This window comes from Nilaparvata lugens, chromosome 5 (assembly GCF_014356525.2).
Source record: "Nilaparvata lugens isolate BPH chromosome 5, ASM1435652v1, whole genome shotgun sequence".
In the NCBI taxonomy this organism is placed as follows: Eukaryota; Metazoa; Arthropoda; class Insecta; order Hemiptera; family Delphacidae; genus Nilaparvata; species Nilaparvata lugens.
This window is the reverse complement of record NC_052508.1, coordinates 10,697,595-10,719,032: the sequence shown is the minus strand read 5'-3', so window position 1 is coordinate 10,719,032 and position 21,438 is coordinate 10,697,595. Positions and strand designations below refer to the sequence as shown.

The 21,438-nt window shown below is 33.9% G+C and overlaps 2 protein-coding genes across 3 annotated transcripts; both read right to left on the bottom strand.

Moving 5' to 3' along the window:
- Positions 1–980: 980 nt before the first annotated feature.
- LOC120351236 (diamine acetyltransferase 1-like) lies at positions 981–8,720 on the bottom strand. 2 transcript variants are annotated; one of them, XM_039427653.1, is made up of 5 exons: positions 8,125–8,712; positions 6,722–6,776; positions 4,924–5,013; positions 3,422–3,582; positions 981–1,196 (listed from the first exon to the last, which is right to left on the bottom strand). In XM_039427653.1, the coding sequence occupies exons 1-5, from the start codon at positions 8,215–8,217 to the stop codon at positions 999–1,001; spliced, it is 597 nt and encodes a 198-aa protein (XP_039283587.1). In that variant the 5' UTR covers positions 8,218–8,712; the 3' UTR covers positions 981–998. The 2 variants fall into 2 exon arrangements, with proteins under 2 accessions (XP_039283587.1, XP_039283588.1); XM_039427654.1 differs by lacking the exon at positions 4,924–5,013 and having other exon boundaries at positions 8,125–8,720.
- A 1,701-nt stretch (positions 8,721–10,421) lies between these two features.
- Positions 10,422–18,675, bottom strand: LOC120351235 (diamine acetyltransferase 1-like). The gene is made up of 5 exons (XM_039427652.1): positions 18,440–18,675; positions 17,247–17,301; positions 15,985–16,074; positions 14,956–15,122; positions 10,422–10,637 (listed from the first exon to the last, which is right to left on the bottom strand). Exons 1-5 carry the CDS (start codon positions 18,530–18,532, stop codon positions 10,440–10,442), a joined length of 603 nt encoding a protein of 200 aa, XP_039283586.1. The 5' UTR covers positions 18,533–18,675; the 3' UTR covers positions 10,422–10,439.
- Positions 18,676–21,438: the final 2,763 nt, after the last annotated feature.

The window sequence follows — 21,438 nt, the reverse complement described above, 5'->3', positions numbered from 1 at the left end:
AGGAGCTCCGGAGCGAGCCTATAAGGATTTTATCTAAGTTGTATTCTAAAAACCACAACCAGACTTATATATTTTTGCACTCATGCTTTACCGACTGCAGCCAAGCCAGGCTGATCGTTATTCATAAAAATAACGTCAGACCTTGTATGTTACAATGTATACTGGCTTTCCAATATATAGCCTACAGAGGCAGAGAAAGAGAGAGTGTGAGAGGGAGAGAGAGAGAAAGTAAGAAAGATATGGGGAGGGAAGAGTCTGGAAGAGCGAGAGAAAGAAACACACAGAGTAATAGGTGAACAAGATGAAATAAACGAAACATTTAGAAATGTAGAGATAGGGTAAATACTGCAATTGGAAAATGACGGTTAGAATGGATTTGAAGAAGGAATAATTGAAGAGAAAAATACGTGGATTGAGTAAGTAAGAACATGAAGGAGAAAGGAAACGAAAAAAGGAAAATATGAATGAAAAGAATGCAGACATAATGAAATGAAGAAAAAGAAGAAGATGAAGAAGAAGACAACAGAAAAATGACATGAAATTTACTCGATTAAGGGAAAAAAGGAGGAAGAAACAGAGAAGAAACACACCAAAACAGATAAATGGTGGTGAATGAAGTGGATGAAGAAGAAGAAAAAGAAGAAGAAGAAAGAAGAGGAAGAAGAAGAAGTAGGAGGAGGAGAAGGAGGAGGAGGAGGAGGAGGAGGAAGAGGAGGAGCAGAAGAAGCAGAAGGAGGAGATTTGAAGAAGAAATAAGAGAGATTTGAGATAAAAGAGGACTGAAATGAGGAGGAGATAAAGGAGGAGATGGAGGAATAGGGGAAGGATGATGTAAAGGAGGGTTGGAGTTGGAGGTGGGGGAGGAGAAGTAGTAGAAGGAGAAGGAGTAGGACGATGAAGGGGAAGAAGACTGGATAAAGGTTGAGAAGTATCACCAGGAGAGAGTATGATGTATTGTTTCCAAAAAAGCGGATTCACTGTTCACTATCAATATTTTATTATTTATCAACAGAACTTTCTGTGCCACTCAAATGTTTCTGATATAATTTTTCCAATTGTTCAGATCTTATAGAGCAGTAATGGAATTTGTTTTCAATTGTCTGGTCCACGGCACCTCGCCTCATGTAGAACTCATTCACTGGATTCCCATCTACCACTAGGAAATTCATTGTTGTGCAATTATTTTTCACTGCAATCTGAAAAAATAATCAAGAATTCAATTGAAAAGTACTAAGTTGAAATTCAACTAAGATAATGTGAGATAAATAATTGGACATCAAGAAAAATAATAATAATTCATTGGAAGAATACAAGATGAGAGGGAAGAATCAATGAAGAATAATGAATAATATATAATCAATGGCTCTATAATCAATAATAATAATCAATGGCTCAATGAAGAATAATGATAATATATTATTATAAGTAGTAGTATTATTAGTTGAGTGACATTCTCTCAGTACTCTTATCGGAAGGGTGACCACTAAAGGCTACATGACAATTAAGAGCTAAAAAATACTATCAGTTGAAACCCAACGATTTCATTTTTGAGAAAGTTAAACTATGAGAAAAAATGATGAGTCATAATGTAAGCAAACGTTGCTTGAATCAGGACCATGATTCTCTGCTTTTCTGATTATCTGCCATGTCACCTTCTATAGAGGATGGCTGATACCGTTATATCTTGTGTAATATTACCTATGATGAGTAATATTTTATCCATCACGAAAATATGCTTTTCAATTATTATTATCTCACGATTGAGATAGAAATCTGGGAGAACAGCGATTCCGATTCTCCGACTTTTACCGAAGATAGCTGATACTGGAATATCTAGTTATTCTTGTTAGAAATAACCAATTATATTCTATTAATCAAGAAATTACATTTTTCAATGTAATATTTTAAAATTATAATATTTTCGAAATTGAGATTGATTCTGTAAATCAATTATATTTCTACATTGCTAAAACGATCAGGCAACGTCGCAGAGCTAGAAAAAAAAGTATCATCTGCTTTGATGTATGATAGACAAGGATAACAACAGTATCTCGAACGAATACTGCCATTATATCGTGGATCTCACTATGGGAAGATGGTGCAAGGATGATACAATGATAATACAAATATGATGAGGAAATTATACAAGGATGATAGAAAAGGATAGAAACACCAATGGTAAGCAAATACGGCCATTATAACGAGGACTTCACTACTAGTAGTTCTGCGAACAGTAGACCTCGCTCATGAATACAACTTTCAATCAAATGAGAAGGGCCAGTACAGTAAGTCACAGTAAGTCACGTAAGTTACAGTAAGATTTAGCCATGTCATCTATTATTTTCTCCATTGAAAGTGCTAGTGACACTGTTTCCAGGGACACCGGACTTATCAAGGAGTAACTTTATATCAAATACATACCTTTTGAATGAAAAAGACTAAGAAATTGTCAAAAAACCACAGATTTATTGATACTCAGAAAGACCGATTTCGGTCATTATCAGAGTTTATCAGAGATTGACAATGGTGTCATTACCGAAACCGGTATTTCTAAGTATCAATAAATCTGTGTTTTTTTTTGACAATTTCTTGGTTTTTTCAATTTGATGTGAATAAAACGAGGACTATGAGACGATGAGGACGAGGTGAAGACTCAACTTCTCAACTACACAAAAAGGAAAAAATTCACCTTTATATCTCTACGCTTACAAATTCTTCTCTACAACTGCAGTATTTGACAATACAATAAAGATTTTTTCAAATAATTTATCCAATTAATTTGATAAATCAATTCAATAATAATAATAAGATGATTCAATTTAATTATTCTATCTAATCATAATAATTTATTTTATAATGATATATTATCAGAATAAAATAAAACAGTATTAGTATTATCTGCATAAAAATCTGGTAGGAACGAGAATTGAACCTGGGTCCCACAGTGTGACAGACCACAGTCTAACCGACTCGACCACCATGTGCTCATAAGAATAGATACAAGAAAGTATGGAGATGAATTGCTGTATCTTCAAAGACACATCCTTTCTGGATTGAGGTTAGTTTGCAGTTTTTTAAATATTACAAAAAAAGCAGTGGTTTTATCAAAAATCGTTACACATACGTTTCTGTGCGTTGTTTTAAAAAACTTGCATACCGAACTTCATCCAAATCGGACAATAACTGCGACTGTAACTGCGGTACAAACAAACAAACAAACAGACGAAAGCCGATCAAGTCGAAACTAAGACCTCAGCTTTGCTTCGGCCAACAAGAAGATGATAGACAAAGATAGCAACACCAATGTTAATCAAACAGGGCCATTATAACGAGGACCTCATCATAGTTCTTTATTATTCATTTATCCATTTATCCAGGAAGAAAGTTATGTGCAAAATAATTGAAATAAATAATCACGTACCTCAACCACTGCATCAAACAGCCGTGCTCCTATGCCTTTTCCCTGGTGCTCTTTCTCTAAGTAGATGTCTTCAAGGTATAACTCATGGCCATACCATGAGCTGAAAGTAAACGATGTGAAGGCATAGCCAATCAGATTTGAGTTACTTTGGCTATTTGTACCTGGTAAATCAAGATGAATTTACTATTATTATTATAAAGGAAAGTCTTATGAATGGTTCATAATTGAGACGTCCAAACTCAATTGAAACTACATTTTTTTGATTCATTATGTATACTTATATAGGCACCTACTGAAAAACCTTCGGGTTTAGTGGGACCTCCAATGTAAATACTCTGTTCAATAAAATTTGATAGATTCAATTGACTTGAACTATGGTCCGAGAGATATTACTTTCAACATGAAGAGGGGAAACCGATTTCTCGTTGCACAGTTTGTAACATGGACGAGTAGTGGGGAGGGGTAAGCATGCTGCGCACAAAATTGGATGCTGACACAAAAGTAGGGAGAATGCTATTTGGTAGTGCCAGTGATTAGTGAAGGAAAGAGTATCTGGCCTTTCTGTCTTCGAGAGAGAGCCGTGTAAAAAGTTATATCTCTAGGACTATCGATAATAGGTGTGAGAGAAAATTACTATGGTTGAAACAACATGTAAAACAGATAACGTCAAACGTTATTCCTTCTTCGAATGATGATTTTTTGCTTCATGTATGTACTGTGGAATTTGCTGTGTTATCTAATCTGTTGTGTTTATGTAATTGGAGTAGGGCCAATATTAGAAATATTGGATCACGAAACTTTGACATGTCATATACTGCAGGAGCATTGCTTCCTTGATGCAGTTTCAAATGTCGAATAAGTAAAGGAAGAGAGAAAGAAAGGAAGAAAGGAAGAAAGTAAGAAAGGGAGAAAGGGAGAAAGGAATAAAGGAAGAAAGACAGAAAGACAGAAAGGAAGAAAGGAAGAAAAAAGAGAGGAAGAAAGGAAGAACGGAAGAAAGGATGAAAGGAAGAGAGGAAGAAAGACAGAAAGACAGGAGAGAAAGATATAGTAAAAGAATGAGAGAAATAGTGAAAGAAAGAAATAGTGAAAGGAAGAGAGAAATAGTGAAAGGAAGAAAAAACGTAATAAGCTAGACCTGGGATTCTTGGGAGCGAGTGAAACTATCGGCCAATGACAGTAGAGCTCAACCTTTATTGGTCAACTTCTAACGGCCAATCGTAGGGCTCCCATATGCATTCTGCTGCTCCATTTTCAAGCTATCCGTTTACTAGAGATTTGTAATGGTGTAACAATCGAAACTAGTTATCTAAATTGCTACAATAAACTAGTAGCCTTGACAATATTAATTCGTTCACATTCTTTCCAATTACCATAGTTGGAACTAATGAGGAAATACAATTTAGAAGAATAATTGGGTTTTATCTACCATGTTTATCATACATGAAAAATATTGAAGAATATTTTTAAAGTAGGCTTAAATGATAAAAATTTATACTCACCATTGGTCAAATTCTGCTTGTCATTAGTGTATTCAACTACTAGACATTTGAATTTAGGTGGCGTTGTATCAAATCCGTTGATTTCTAAATCTGTCAACAGGAATAAACTTAATATTAATTGTTGTTGGTTCTAAATGGATCTAATTACAGGGAAAGATAATATTGAACAAACATGAAATGGTAAAGAATCACAGTATATGAATATTCAATTGGGATCCTATAATATTAAACGAGCAATTTCTGTTTATATGTTTATATTCATGTTTGTATGTCACCGGATCTCGAAAACGGCTGTAACGATTCTCACGAAATTTGGAACATAGTAGGTTCATAATATTATGAAATTTCGATTGTACTAGTTCTCATCCCTGGGAAAACTCGCTGAAGGACATTAAAATGATAATACTCATTCATCTGTTTCTGTTTCTATCAATTCTCATAGTGCCAATTTCATTTTTTGTAATGTTCGTTTTTTTGGTTTCTTTTTAATAGTATTAATGAAGTTTATCGATTTTTTATATTTTATTGACGTTTCCCATTGCATTGTTATTGCTTCAATGGAATAGAAGTATTCTTATTCTTATTCTTATTCATCCTTGGAAAAACAGCAGATAATATCGTCGTCTGTTTATGTGGAAGTGAGTGAGCGAATGCATGTGTGTGGGACTGAGACAAAATTATTATGACTCAGTTGATGAACTATTTCAATCATTCAATCAGGTCCGCCGCAAAGTAGACCCACGCTAATCCACGAAAAGCAACCCACGCCGTGAGATGTTTTGTAAACCATTGCTATAGAATTATTCATAATCAATCAGCTGACAAGTGGATTATTCATTGCATGAATTATTATCATCACACAGATGTCTGGAGAAGCCTAGCAATGGTTTACAAAACATCCCACGGCTTGAGTTGCTTTTCGTGGATTAGCGTGGGTCTATTTTGCGGCAGGCCTTAGTGCCGGTTCCAAAAAGCCGGTTGAATTTTAATGCCGGTTAATTTTAATTCCAGGAGAACCATTCATAGAAGCCTTTTTTTAAATGGTCTTCTCTTATTTGGTTCACGTGAAATTAATCAGGATTGAAATTTAACCGGCTTTTGTGCAACCGGGCCTTTGTGAGAGAGATTTTTGCATTCCACAGGGAATATTAATCTCAATCCAATGTGATTAGATAGAGCATTCCTGTATGAACTATAAATATATTATAATTCCCTCTTTTGTAATAAATTTCCTATGCTTTTGTACTCCAGAGCGAAGCTCGGTCCCCCGATATTAGAAACTAAACTTGGAATGTTTTCATTCCAATAGAATTATATCTATATACTGATTGAAGCTACAACAGTTTTATCTTTTTGCAGTTCAAAGTGAGTCACAAGGAAAAGAGAAAAAATCATCATGTGACTAAAGGTGCGTACAGATTTTCGCACAGCGAACATGAGCAATTCACTTTTAATCAGCTGATGTCAAGCTTTTTATATCTGTATCTTTTCGTTTCTGTAAAAATACAGACATAGTCAGCTGATTAAAACTGAATTACTCATGTTCGAGGCGCGTATATCTGTACGCACCTATGAGAATGAATCATTCAGAATCACTGTGATATTCAATATGAATATTAATGACTGGTGAAAAGTGAATTGAAAAACAACAAGAAACACAGTATGAACATCTGTGTTAAGAGCCTTTGATGATTCAATTCGAAATAATTGGATAATTGATTGAATGACTGCATTGAAAGTGATAAGAAAATTTAATTGCAGTTTTTTTACAAGTAGATAAACATGATAGAATACTCACTTTTCGCATCGACTTTTGGTGTGTTTTTCGGTGCACCCAAATCATCAGCAAGATCCTGGAAACAAGAGAAAAAAAATCAATGACTGATTATAATATAATGTTCAATTCAAATAGTTGATACTGATAATTATTCAATCATGTTTAATTGTGGAATGCATAGTGAGAAAGTTCAATACAAGTTAATCAATGAAAGGAGTACCCTCTCAATACCAAAAGTTTTTTAACCAGATCACTCCCGTGTTATCGGATGGGCACGTTAAACTGTCGGTCCCGGCTGAAGTATGACAGTCGTAAGGCCCATTGACGGCTTAAATTATATATTCAGGCGGTGGGACCTTCCCGCAAGGGACTCCCCACCAACAAAAGCCATACGAATTTACTTTACTAATGAAAGGAGTTCGAATAACCATGGGTTAGAAAACAATGTGTTAATATTTTAGAAATAGCACAAACTTACTTTTGAAAATTCTATTTAATCGTGTTATTTTTTCATAGTACAAAATAAAACTTATTAGCTTGACTTATAGTAGGCCCAATGAGAATCGGTTTTGAGTTATATGCAAAGTTGAGTTTTTGAGTAGAATCTGGAGAAAAAATATTTTCAAGTTCTGTAAGAGAAGGTAAAATCTCCCATATATTTCAGGTTCAGCCTGAATAAATAATATTTCAAGTTCAAAGTGTTGCTTCTAACAAAAATTTGGGCGTAAAAATTCGATGACAGGTATTTCGGCACTGGACCTGGACTTTAGCCAAAATTTGTCTTTCTGTGTTGAAAACTTATTATATCATAGTGTTGTGAGTCGACAAACGTGCTTAACCTTCCGGCAGTCGCGCTGTTGTAGAAAGTACAACAGTGTTAGTTTTTTACTGCACAAAACTATTGAATGGGGTGGTGTTAGTGAATGAGTACCCTATGCATTCCAAAACTCTCCCCCCATCACTCCACTGAGTTGCAGTATCAACCGAGCAATGGTTCATTCTTTAGGTACCATAGTTGCGACAGTGCAGAAGTCGCACTGTGCATAAAATAGGGAAAGACTGTATACTGGGACTGTAAGCGAACCAATAACACAGAATTGATGGCTTTGCTTGATGTTCCTTATTGGGCTATGAAATGGTAATCATTTAAATGTTCATAGACGTAAAATAATCCAAGAAGATGGAAAAATTAATTATACAATTAATTAATATGTTTTGACAGTAAACAGAGTACATAACATTTGGAAAATTGGGTGTTGTACAAAATACAACATGCGAATGCTCGTGTGATTGAGAAGGGCGCGACTACCGGAAGGTTGATTTGCTCGAGTTTCACTCACATGCCTCCAGAGAAAAAGAGAGTAAGATAGAAAAGGAAATGCTTAATAATTAAGTAGGTTATATTCTATCTCAAGGCTTCTCACCTTCACTAGCTGATGTATCCTCTCACAATCTGTCCTTCTCGCTCCTCTTATCACATAGCTGTCACCAATTTTTATATCCTCCAACTCAAACATATTTAATAATATATAATATCCTAATATCACAGATCAATAATAGACTGACTATCAAGAACCACTGAAAACTTGAGAACAGAGACGAAACAACTGAATGTCTAATATCCTAATAATATTATAGAATAAAACTAGCACCGCTAATAAAACTCACTGATCACTGAGTTGGAATGACTGGTTATGTAATATCCTAATAATAATATCACAGTGTAATACTATAGTAGGTCTATAGTAGTGTAGTAGGTCCACTATAAAAGTCCCCTGAGTACTAAGATAAAATAGCTAGATATCCTAAAAATAATAGACCTAGGCCTACTATCTAAGAGCACTGAAAACTAAACTGAGAGCACAGATTTAAAGTGATGTCCAACCCGAATAATATTATCACAGAATAATAATCAGTCTGTGTTATCAGAACTGATAATTGTTATAACTGGATAACTGTGTTATCCACTGAACACTGAGATGAAATAACTGAATGCGTGGATGTTACGACATAATCTCGTCGGCCTTTTCAAGGTTATTGATAGATGAATGAACTAAGAATAGAATAAAGATCAGCTGTGATGCTGTGGGGAAGGGGAAAGCTGAAATCTATAGTGAGGTCCACGTTATGATGGCAGTATTTGAACATTGGTGTTGCTCTCCTTGTCTATCAATATCGGGGCACCGAGCTTCGCTCGTTATTTTTATTGACCGAGCGAAGTGAGGTCTACGATTCAAGTCGACGGTTTCTCTTAATGTTTATATGTTGCGCATTTATAGCGAAAGGCTGTAATAGATTTTCATGAAATTTGACAGGTATGTTCCTTTTTTAATTGCAATCGACGTATATACAAGGTTTTTGGGAATTTTGCATTTTAAGGATAATATAAAAGGAAAAAGGAGCCTCCTTCATTCGCCATTATTAGAGTAAAAACCAGACTATGGAATTATTCATCATAAATCAGCTGACAAGTGATTACACAGATATGTGGAGAAGCCAGTCTATTGCTGTATTTCCATAAGGTCTATAGTGTTAATCAGGTACTTGAGGATGAGAATACTGCGTGAGGTCTATTGTTTACAGAACTACTAGTTTATTGATAAACAGAACACAATTCTCTAAAATGATCGTGTTCATATTTTCACAGCTGGCTATACGTCATCTTATGAATTTCGGGGATGCGATATTTTGATTTTCACATACTCACTCGTTCAGTCACTTCTTTACTATCCACAGCTGTTTCAGTCAAGGATGAATATTATCCCTTTAATGTCGTTCAGTGAGTTTTCTCAAGGATGAGACCTAGTGCAGTCGAATCTTTATATCATAAACCAACTATGTTCCAAATTTCGTGAAAATCGTTAGAACCGTTTTCGAGATCCGTTAATCATAAATAGCCAGATATAGAAATAACCAGATATAAAAATAACCAGATATATAAATACAGAGAAATTGCTCGCTTAATATAATAGGACTCGACAAAGCAGATAGCGCTATCCTTTTCTATAGTAAGGTACACGTTATAATGGCAGTGGAGAAAGATAGGAGAACAACGTTGCCAATGCTCCGTCTTGTCAATGCCTTCTATAGACGGTAACTGATTGATGTTGTAATATTAACTGTTCATTCTTGTTTAGAATAATCAATTATATTTTATTAATCAAGAAATTTTATTCTTTAGTAATTTCATAATGAATTTTCATAGCTATGATGGAATATTTTATCAATTAATTATTAATTCTACATTGTTGAAGACGATCTGGCAACAGAGCAAAGTGGGAAAGAGATAGCGCTATCCGCTTTGTTGAATGAAAGACAAGGATAGTGATACCATTGCTTATCAAACACTGCCATTATAACGTGGACCTCACTATAGCTTCGCAAGGTTGCCAGATTGTTATTTTATCATTGTTGTTATCCCTGTTTATCATTCGACAAAGCAGATAGCACTCACTCTGTATATTAGATCTTTATTATTAAAATCTCAAACCGAATCAGTAGTATACTATCAGTGAAATAATGACTAAAGAGAGCGATAATTATTGAATATTTTTGAATCGTTCAGTTATTGTAGTTTCAGTTATAGGTTATCTTCCAGCTTCCATATACCATCTTTCATACATTTGAATCAATCAAAATCAATTTCTGTAATCGATAATAAATTATCAATCAATCATTAATTAAATTCTCTCATAAAAACGATATAATAATACAATAACACAATTATTTCAACAATATTTTATTTTTCTACAATAGTTTTTCCGTTAATCACACGTTTTTGTTGTAATTTGATTAATTGTTCATATTCTATTAGACAGTAATGAAGCTTGTCCTCTTTTGTTTGATTGATGGCTCCTCTTCTTTTGTAGAAATTATTCACTGGATTTCCATCATACACAAGGAAAGCCATATTTGAGCAGTTGGTATTTAATGCAACCTGGAAAATAAAATTATCGATGGAAAACAATCTTAAATCATTATAATTACCATCTAAATATTGATTGTTATTTATAGAGAAATAGTTGAATGTATTGTATAACATATCATGAGTAGTGTTTATAGTATTAACAGAATAGTATCATACAGGAAAGATAGTATTAGCATAAGCATACAGGATGATTCACATAAGGTGTAACAATAGGTAACTTATTAATAACCGTTCATTTTACAGAGAACTTTAAATGGGCAACTTTCCTCCTTTTTTGTGACATTTCACAACATGCCATTTTAAATTGGAAATTTGGCCGCCATCTTCCAAAATAGAGGACATCTTTATTTATTTGAATGGCAACTCTCTTTTTTATGAAATTTTTGGATCTACGTAAAATTTTAAGACACTTTTACTCAGCTGTGCTGAATAGTGAGTTGTGTTTTCTGGCTCTAAATTTTGTAAAATTTTCCAATTAATGGTGATTTGAGTGTGATATTTTTGTTTTTTTATTCTGTTTTCAATCGTCAAAATTTAAAATCTTAGTTTTCGTTGTTTTTTGAGTGAAAATAGACTAAATTTTAGTAAAGTGAAATCATAACCCTATTTGGACTTTCAAAGTGTTATCTAATTTGGGAAAGAAATAGTATAAGGAGTACATATCCTTAGTTTTTCTCTCATCAGTGCTTCTCTGTAAAAAATATAAATGAATAAATATAACTCTTGTCTTTTTTTTATATGGCACCCATTTCTTATGATATTTTTGGATTCCACATAGAATTTTAAGACATTTTACTCTTGTGATTTTTTCGATAAACCTAAACGTTTAGGATGTACAGCCATAATAAGCCACACATAATCATTTGGATGTTGCATAATGTACTGGCTTATGGCTGTTCATCCTAAACGGTTAGGTTTATCAAAAAAATTACAAGAGTAAAAATGTCTTAAAATTGTATGTGGAATTCAAAAATATCATGAAAAATGGGTGCTATTCGAATAATTGAGTTGTAAGATGGAAGATGGCAGCCAAATTTTCAATTAAAAATGGCATTTCGTAAAATGTCACAAAAAAGAAGGGAAGTTGCACATTTGAAGTTTTCTGTAGAATGAACGGTTAATAAGTTACCTATTGTTACACCTCAGGTGAATCACTCTGTATATCCCATGGTATAGGGCGTAACTGAAGCCGATAGTCCTAGTAATATACTTTCTCGTGAAGCTATGTGACGCTGGTGGTCTTTTAAACTGAGCTGTTCTTACACTCTCACCCGACCAAAACAGTAATAATGGACAGTAGTCGACAGGAATCGGCTTGAGTTAACAAAAATCGGCTTGAAATATGGAACATTATACGACTATTATCACGGGATATCTTCCTATGCTATCTTTCCTATCTCAGATAGTAGTAAGCTGGCCGAATAAGATGGATGGGGCATATGTTGAGAATGGAAGATGGAAGAATGGTGAAATGTATATGAAGGAGAAAATATATAACAGAAGAAGAAAAGGTCGATCAAGAAATAGATGGACGGATGATGTGGAACGCGATCTAAATACGCTTGGAGTTCGTAACTGGAGGAAGCAGGTCGAGGATCGAGACAGATGGAGAGGCTATGTGAGGAGTCCAAGGGTTGTAAAGACCTGTAGAGGTGAGGAGTAACAAGTTACCTATTGTTACACCTCAGGTGAATCATTCTGTTTGGTAGTATCTGGATATGGAATAATGACCATTATTTCATTATTATTTGTTGTTTAACGGTTCTCATGAACTGTAAACAGTAACTGCGTAACCGTTGTTTAAACGGTTCATAACTGTGAATATTTGAAATATGGGCGTGTCTAGTCTCGGCCAATGACAGTGAAGAAGCTTAACCGTCAGGCGCATCACCTGAATGCTGCTGAATGTTTCAGCTTTCAGTTTACTAGAGATTGATAATCATGTAACAACCGAAACTAGTATTTCGAAAACACGCGAATAAAGTAAATCGAATTTCCATCTATTCAGTTACAGGGATGAATACAACATTTACAAGGAGCTTTAATGTATCTTTCCATATGCAACAGATGCTCTTTTGTATTTCCATTTTTTTCCTACTAAATCTATCTAATATACTTGATCACGAATTTATTAGATTTACTGCAGTAATTTATGATGAATTTTATGAAATCTAGTTACTGACGTATTCTGAAATATGTACTGGTATTGACAACATCAATATTTTCGTTTACAATTGAGAAATACACGAAATTTCCACCCATACAATCAATCTCTTATAATATCATAACACAACCATGTAATTGATATTCTAATCAATTATAGTAGCTTGAGATTTTTATCTTAGATAATAGCCAGATTTTTATTTGGATTGTAGTATAAATTTGGAAAGAGACAGTTTCGGGCATAAGCCTGTTGTACCTTCCAACATAAGTGATGGATCCAAGACAGCTTTACTCCAAGGAGGTACTATGCAGATTACACAAGAACCCAACAACTTTCAAACCAGAAACCACAACCAAAACACCAGATACAGGAATCTTCTCATCACCAGTGTTGCAAGGAAGGCATTATACCAGAGACATTTCAATCATTTAGCACCAAAATTATATAATCTACTTCCTGCAAACTTTAAACAGATTAATCATCCTAGAAAGTGCAAAACAATAGTACACAATTGGTTGATGAGCAAAGGAGACTGAACATAGAAAACATTATTTCAAATAACAACTAACCACCTAATGACTTACTAAACTCTAACTAATTAATAATACGCACAAAAAAACTAACAAAACTACTCTAGAACATGGTATGCCATAGAGGAGTAGGTCAATTTCCACACAGAAAAAACTAAACAAGTAGAGGACACATTATAAGAAATTTTTGTAACCAACTATTGTATGTAATATTGTAATTTATCTAATATTTTGTGTAAGTGATGTTGTAGTTTAGTTTTTTTTGGGGGAATAAACATTTATTCATTTTATTTTATTTATTTATTCTATTTAAGTGCCATAATGGTACATGATTAAATAAATAAATGAGCAACTATTGTAAATAATGGGCCAAGCGACAGAACATCGAGAAGTAGTTCAAATATATTCACCAGATTGGGTTTGAGCCAACTCACGCAGTCGTTTTTGAAAATTCTGAGTCAGCGACATAAGAACTGTTGATTGTTGCTGGTTTGAGGTTTGAGGTTATTTGAGCGTTTGCTGTATAGGCCTATCTTCTTAGATTAAACACTTGGAGTTAGTGGAGTTATTGTTCAGGCGAACCATAACCATCCATTTCAGGTTACTGTTATGGAGAAAGAGGATTTTTTCGACTTTGGAAAAGCTGGCACTTTGTTGATTGATACAAAATATTAAAATTTCTAAAGCGCAGTATATCCGGGTAAGTAGAGCCAACCCTGGCAAAGTACAAATGGAAGAACTCCTTCAACGAAATGGACGAATAAAACATTTTAATGTTTACAAAAAGGTGTCAAGTCAGAAGACATAGCAAACTTTCAGTTTCCACTGCTGGATTGTACTGGAACAAACAAACTTTCAGAAGCTAAGAGGAAAGACAGAAAGCAATGATACCGTTTTTTGAAAAATTAAAATAAACCTTTTTATCATGAGTTGGTCATCTGAGTTCGTAACCTCTTTGAAAAATGAAAAAGAAGAAAAATCTTCTCAATAGAATTTCAACTGAATTTAGTACCTTTATTACAGACTCTTAGCTATTAAAGAGTTATTAGCAAACTGTTTTGATTCCCATTGTACATTGAAAAATGAAAAAAAGAAAAACTTCTCAATAGAATTTCAACTGAATTTAGTACCTTTATTAAAGACTCTTAGCTATTAAAGAGTTATTAGCAAACTGTTTTGATTCCCATTGTACATTTATGGGTGGGCCTATTCTATTCAGGTCACAACTGACCTGAAAGGCGTATAATGTATTAGGGGAATAAATAGATGGCTTGATATTGCTATTGTATAATCTGTTTTGCAATATGTCTCGGTGATTGCACATAGCCCATTATTCACAGAACAATGAAGGAACAAGAACCGTTTTAAATTTTTGACTTCAATAATATTTTTATCTTTTTCCTCACTATTCGTATTTCAATGAAAATCTTAGTATCGATGAAGACAATCATGATAAATAGAGTCTATTGTTTTAAAAAAAATCCACTTAAATAGATATTCTAGTTATTATGTTTTTTCAATTATCTCAAAAACTTAATTTCTGCGCTTGATCCGTTATTTACAATAGCTGCTCAAATAATTATGATACCAATCAAAATACTCGAAATATCCCTAAACACCACTTGTATTTTACCTCAACTACAGAGTCAAACAGCTTTGTTCCAAGTCCTTTACCCTGGTGCTCTTCCATTATATAGAAATCCTCAAGAAACATTTCCTTGCCGCTCAATGAGCTGAATGTGTAGAAAAAGAAGGCATATCCAACAAGCGTGCAGTCATTTTCATTTTGGCTATCGAAGCCTGGAAAAATCAACAGATGAAAATTTTGAAATATTGAATAGAAGTCATTAGTACCCTTGTAGTTTTTTGAATATTAAACACAACTAAAGTGAGGTCCATTTTATAATGGCAGTGGAGGAAGATAAGAGAAGAACGTTGCCGAACCTCTGTCTTGTCAATGCCTTTCATAGACGGTAGCTGATACAGGTTTATTAATGTAATATTAAATACTACTCATTCACGTTCAAAATGATAAATTATACCTTATTAAAAAAGAAATTATATTTTTTAATAATTTCATAATGAATTTTCTAAAATATTTTGTTAATTAATTATTAATTCCACATTGTTAAAAGACGATCTGGCAATAGAGCAGAGCGGGAAAGAGCTATCCGCTTTGTTTACAAGGATAGACAAGGATAGTGATACCATTGCTAATCAAACACTGCCATTATAACGTGGACCTCACTATAGCTTCGATGATTATGTCATTCTCAAGTCAAAATATTGTCGAAACCAGAGAAAACTTATAAATCTTAAACTCGAACCTTACATTGATCCATTCTATGGTCGACGCTAGTAGTGTTTAATTTTGTAATAATACAAAAGTATCTAGTAATTTTATATAATCAAACCTCAAGTAGCCCAATTGAAATGATCCATTCAAGAAATTTGATAAAATTCTCAAAAAAGCAGAAAGTCTCCAGGTAGGTCTGATAAACCTGCATTGTTTGAAAATTTGATTTCGTATTTACGAGATTCTGCATCTATAAATCTCGAATTTGAATTCAAAAAAGCTACATCGAATGTTTTTTGAAAGACACGTAATAATGTGGAAGGATCTAAGTGAATAAGTTGGAAAGTAAAGCTTGAAAAAACTTACCGTTATTCAAATTTGTTTTTCTATTTTTGTACTCGACTACTAAGCATTTGAAAGCTGGAGGATTGGTGTCAAAACCGTTTATTTCCAAAGCTGTAAATTGAAAGTCAATATTAAAATATGAAATGTATAATAATTAATTGTGATCAACTCGATTGATCATAGATCTAGTATTCTATGTTATACAAGACAAGACCGATTTAGGGCCGGTTTCCGAGCTCGGGATTTAGCCAAGTCCTAGACTTTAAACAGCTCGAGTCAGAAAATTGGTTTTCCAAAACGGGGCGTAGTCGCAGTCATTGTCATAGTCATGTTAGAATTAAATTTCGAAAAACTAAAAAATTGAACACAAAATAAAATAAAGAGAAAATAGTGTTAAGTTTCAGCTATTTTGAAATGATTAGGAATGTCTAATTTCGTCAAGGAAAAACGTTTCCAATTATAGAAATGAGAAAATAAAAATACGACTACTGTTATAAAAGCTGCGACTACGCCCCCTTTTGAAAAGCCAATTTTCTGACTCCAGCTGTTTAAAGTCTAGGACTTAGCTAAATCCCGAGCTCGGAAACCGGCCCATAGACTTCGTACTTTTTCTTTGGTATGATATAAGAAGTGCAGGTATTTTCTATCTGATCACACCGTACTAATTCTGGTTATACTCTGGTTCCTCTGGTTTCAAACTGGAGATTCTTAGGAAGGATTTCTTGTTGGAATCGTCTTTGTAATCAACGTTGCAAATACAACGCATCATGGATAAGAGGAGAATGTTGAATGTAATATGGAAGCAAATAAAATCCGAAGGAAAGAAAATCTACAATAATGAACTTGAATCTGAAGTTGAGAGAACTCTCAATTTTTTATAGGCCTACTTGATTACATGATTAATTGCATTCGCAATAATTATTATGAGTCTCTGGAAAATGCTTGTTCATCCTCTTGCTTTTCAGAGTATGAATCTTCCAATTTCAAATGTGTAGCTCAACCTAAATTTTTCTACTGTGTTGTATAAATTGGAATGGGTAAATTTTTGGCTTCAATCTGTTGTTCCAAATGTCATGATACTATGGCCCGGTTGCACAATAGCCCCTTAAATTTTAACCGTGATTAATTTCACGAGAACCAATCAGAGAAAGCGTTTTTGGAAAGACGGCTTCTCCGATTGGTTCTCGTGGAATTAATCACGGTTAAAATTTAACCGGCTGTTGTGCAAACAGCACTATGATTTTCGAACGAATATGAATAAATAAATAAAAGTGGTAACTCACTTTTAACATCATATTCTGGATAGTTCCCAGGCACGCCCAAGACTCTTGCTAGATCCTAGAAAGAGTGAGGAGAAAAAAATAATTTGAAAGAAAGAGAACAATTTATTTTGAGGTGAAGAAGACAGTTCTTGTCAATGATCAATTTTCATTCAATCGCTATTTAGAACGAAATTAAAACTCTAAATCAATATAAGAACATTAATTTGAAGGGGAGGGGAGAAAACAATAATTTGTACTGAGGTGAAGAAGACTGTTATACTCAGCACACTATTCCCATCGATTTAGATTCATCATATTATTCAAACGAATGTATAACATGGAGAAGTCTGATAAGAAATAATGATACCAATTTGTCTATTATGGAAACAAACTATTCAATATTATTATACTGCATGGAATATCACACAATAGAAAAAATGAAAATAATAATATCGTGTGACCTGGCTGGCTCAGGTCTGGTGTCAAAGTTTTCAGGTCGCAACTGATCAATTTCAGGGCCTCTGACATCACCTAACAATTGTTTTTTTAGGCAGCCGGGTCCGACGGATTTAATGTGTTAAATTAAAATATAATTCAAAAATCCAAAAAAATAATAATTGCTCCTCTATACTCCATGACACAAGCCAGTTACCGTACAATAGATGATACAAGTTTCAGTAAATGTAGATTTACAGATTATACAATGATTTATTTCAGCAAGAAATTTCATAAAATTGTCAGGAGGATAAGATTTAAAATACAAATCATACCAATAAAACAATATAGAAAGGTATGCGATATAGAAAAATATAGAAAGGTAAAGGTATAAAAAAATTTAGAAAACACTAAACTAAGGTATAAAAAATATAGAAAGGTAAAGTTATAAAAAAATATAGAAAGGTAACACTAAACTAACAACATCAGTTTCAAGCAGCAAAGCTATGAGGTTTTTCAAGAATTATGCAAAAAAATCTATTTTTAATGTCATTATTCAAAAAAGTTATCAATAAATATTACAATTATTGTGTTTGGCTTCCTAATAACACTCGTTTATGAGATTTTTTACTGAACAGGATTAATATTATATTATTTGTGAAATTGTTGTCGAAGAACTGTTGAAAATAGGACAAGCATTGCCACGAAAGTGAATTAGAATATAAAGTGTTATAATTAAAATAATAATTAAATCTTCCTTTAATTTCACTCTCTCCTACCTTTATCATCTCTCTTATTTGCACACAATCTTTCCGTCTTGCTTCTCTTATCACATAATTCTCACCAACTGTTATATCTTCAAATTTGTACATTTTGAATTCTGAATTCCAATGAGAAACTTAGCTATTTACAATATACTTTTTCAAAAATATTTCAGCAACTAGTACCATTAAATAGTTTATCAGAGAGCGGATTATTACTTTAGAAAAGTAAATGATGAACTGAATGTCTACAATACACCTTGTGGAAGGTTTCATTGTTTTATCAATATTCTTTTACATAATGATTCTTATCAATGGGTAGGCCTAAGTGAGTGTAATTAAAATAATTACACTGATTCAATGTCAATACTATCTCATAAGACTTGATATAGGTCATGTTCCATTTCATAGATATCATAAAACTAATTGGAAAACTCATAACAACTAATCAACTTATTAAATTAGTATAGTATCAAGCAGACCTATATTCAAGCTTACGTAATCTGTTTGGAAATGGTTAGTTATGGAATAAACTTTTAAATAGTTATGGATTAAACTTTTGTACGTATTGCTCTGTAGTCTATAGTCTATTAATTTCAACCTGTTAGCAATGGGAAAAATTGAAGTTATTTATGAGAAATGGTGGCAGTTTAAAATGGAGCTCACTATAGTACGAACATTTAATGTTTATTTAATGTTTATGTCGGGTTCTCATTGTTTCTTTCCCACTTACTCTATCTTATAGCTTACTTCTATCTTCTTTCTCATTTCTCACGACCTTTTAATCCAATTCTAAATATTTTCTCCTCCCACCACTTTCTCTTCGTTCTCTTATGTTCTTCTTTCCACTTCATCTACTCATTTTCTAACTTTCCCTAGTCTTCTTTTTTCTTCTTCAACTGAGTTTCCTTCTGACCTTCCTGATTTTTCCATGGATTCATTCACTCTTCTTCTTCTTCTTCTTCTCTTCTTCTTCTTCTTCTTCTTCTTCTTCTCTTCTTCTTCTTCTTCTTCTTCTTCTTCTTCTTCTTCTTTTTCGACTTCTTCTTCTTCTTCTTTCTCGACTTCTTTTTCTCCTTCTTCTTCTTCCTCTCCTTCTCGCTCTAAATCTCCCTCATTTTCCTCTTCTCCTCCTTCTTCTTCTTCCAAAGTCTTCTTCTCCCTCATCTCCTTCTTCCTCCTTCTCCTCATCTTCTTCTTCTTCTTTCCCAATGTTTCCTTCTTCTCTTTCTCCTTCTTCTCCTCCTGTCTTATTTCCATCCTTCTTCCTCATCCACTTGTGACACTCCTTCCTCTCCATAGTTCTCATTGTTCTCCTCTTCACCAGTATCTTGCTTTATTTCTCTCAATCACTCCTCATTCCTCATTCTCACATAAATCCCCGATTTTCTTCCTCATCATCTCCTAGTTCTTCTTCTCATTCTCTCACATTTATTTCTTTTATTTATTTAATGTAATCATTCAGAATCACACAACTCACAGGAAAGTACCACAGGCTTACGCCCAAAACGGTTCCAATCCTAATTTTCACAATAGTCCAAATGTAGCTAGGTTATGTATCACGTCAACATAATATATTTACCTATCAAATACTCTGTAGCTCCTTCTTCCTTCCACCCCATTCTAATAATAATTGACCGAACGTAGTGAGGTCTATGTTTCAACTCGATTTGCTTTTGTCTGTCTGTATGTAACGCGATTACGGCCAAACGTGTTGATAGAATTCGATGAAATTTGGCAGGAATATTACTTTTTCAACTGCATGTCTATGTATTCACAAGGTCTTTTGAAATTTTGCATTTTGAGGTTGATATGAAAAGAAAAGGAATTCCTCCATACTCTGATATCACTATATATTATATCATCTACTTTGAAGATAGGATCAATCAGACTATAGCCTGCATTACACAGATGTCTGGCAACATAAGTGAGTTTTGGATCTTGGAGAAAACAAATAACAGTTTTTAAGATTAAATTATGATTCAACTGTAAATTTGTGATTCAACTGAATCAACTAGAACAGGTGACATCAGATACTTGTGGATGAGAAAACTTCGTGAGGTCTATTGTTCACAGAACTACTAGTAATGATCCTCCTATTTCTTGCCATTCTCCTCTTCATCTTCTTCCTCTTCTCATTCTTGTTCTACTTCTTCCAGCCCTTCTCCGACATTGAATCCTTCGAAAACTCTCTCCACATTTCAGTTTCTACCTCCAATATTCTGCACCGATAAGATTTTCCAAGGACGTGACGGCAAAATCAGAACCATTTTCAGAAGGGCGTCGGAGTAGTCCTTCCTATATGGCTCTCATATCACGCCAGTCACTAAGTACACAGATTGCCTCTGTGTATATAGAACCCAAATTCACCACAAACCGACAGAAATGGTTGAAAGAGTAGCACATTGATGTTATTTCTAAAGAATGCTGACATTTTGATATGGATCTGACTTCAGTGAGATTCATTACAAACTGACAGTATAGGTTGAATGTGAAGCACTAGCTACATACATTAGTAATGCTGACACTTCACGTGGGAGCAACCTGCAGTCAGACTCCACTATCATAATATCTGGGCGTATTTTGAAGGCCGTAAAAGGCCGCTTCTCCACACTAAAAGTGTACTTCTTCTCTTATTTACTGTACTTCTCCATATTTATCGTCTTCTTCTCTGCTCATTCGCACATTTTTCCCCTTTTCTTCTCACTTCACTCCTTTTTCTCCCTTCCTTCTTGAATTCATCTTCTCACGTATTCGTCCAATATCTGACATCTAAGTGTATCTGGAGGCCGTGAAAAAGTACTTCTCCAAACTTAGAAGCAAATTGTTTGAGGCTATGATGGAGATGAATATTCCAAGTAAGCTTGCGAGACTAGTCCAGATGACCATGAAGAAGGTTGTTTCCTGCGTCAGAATACAGAACAACTCTTCAGAGAATTTTGAAGTGCACAATGGAGTAAGACAGGGAAATGCCCTATCATGCCTGCTTTTCAATTTGACTCTAGAAAAAGTGATCA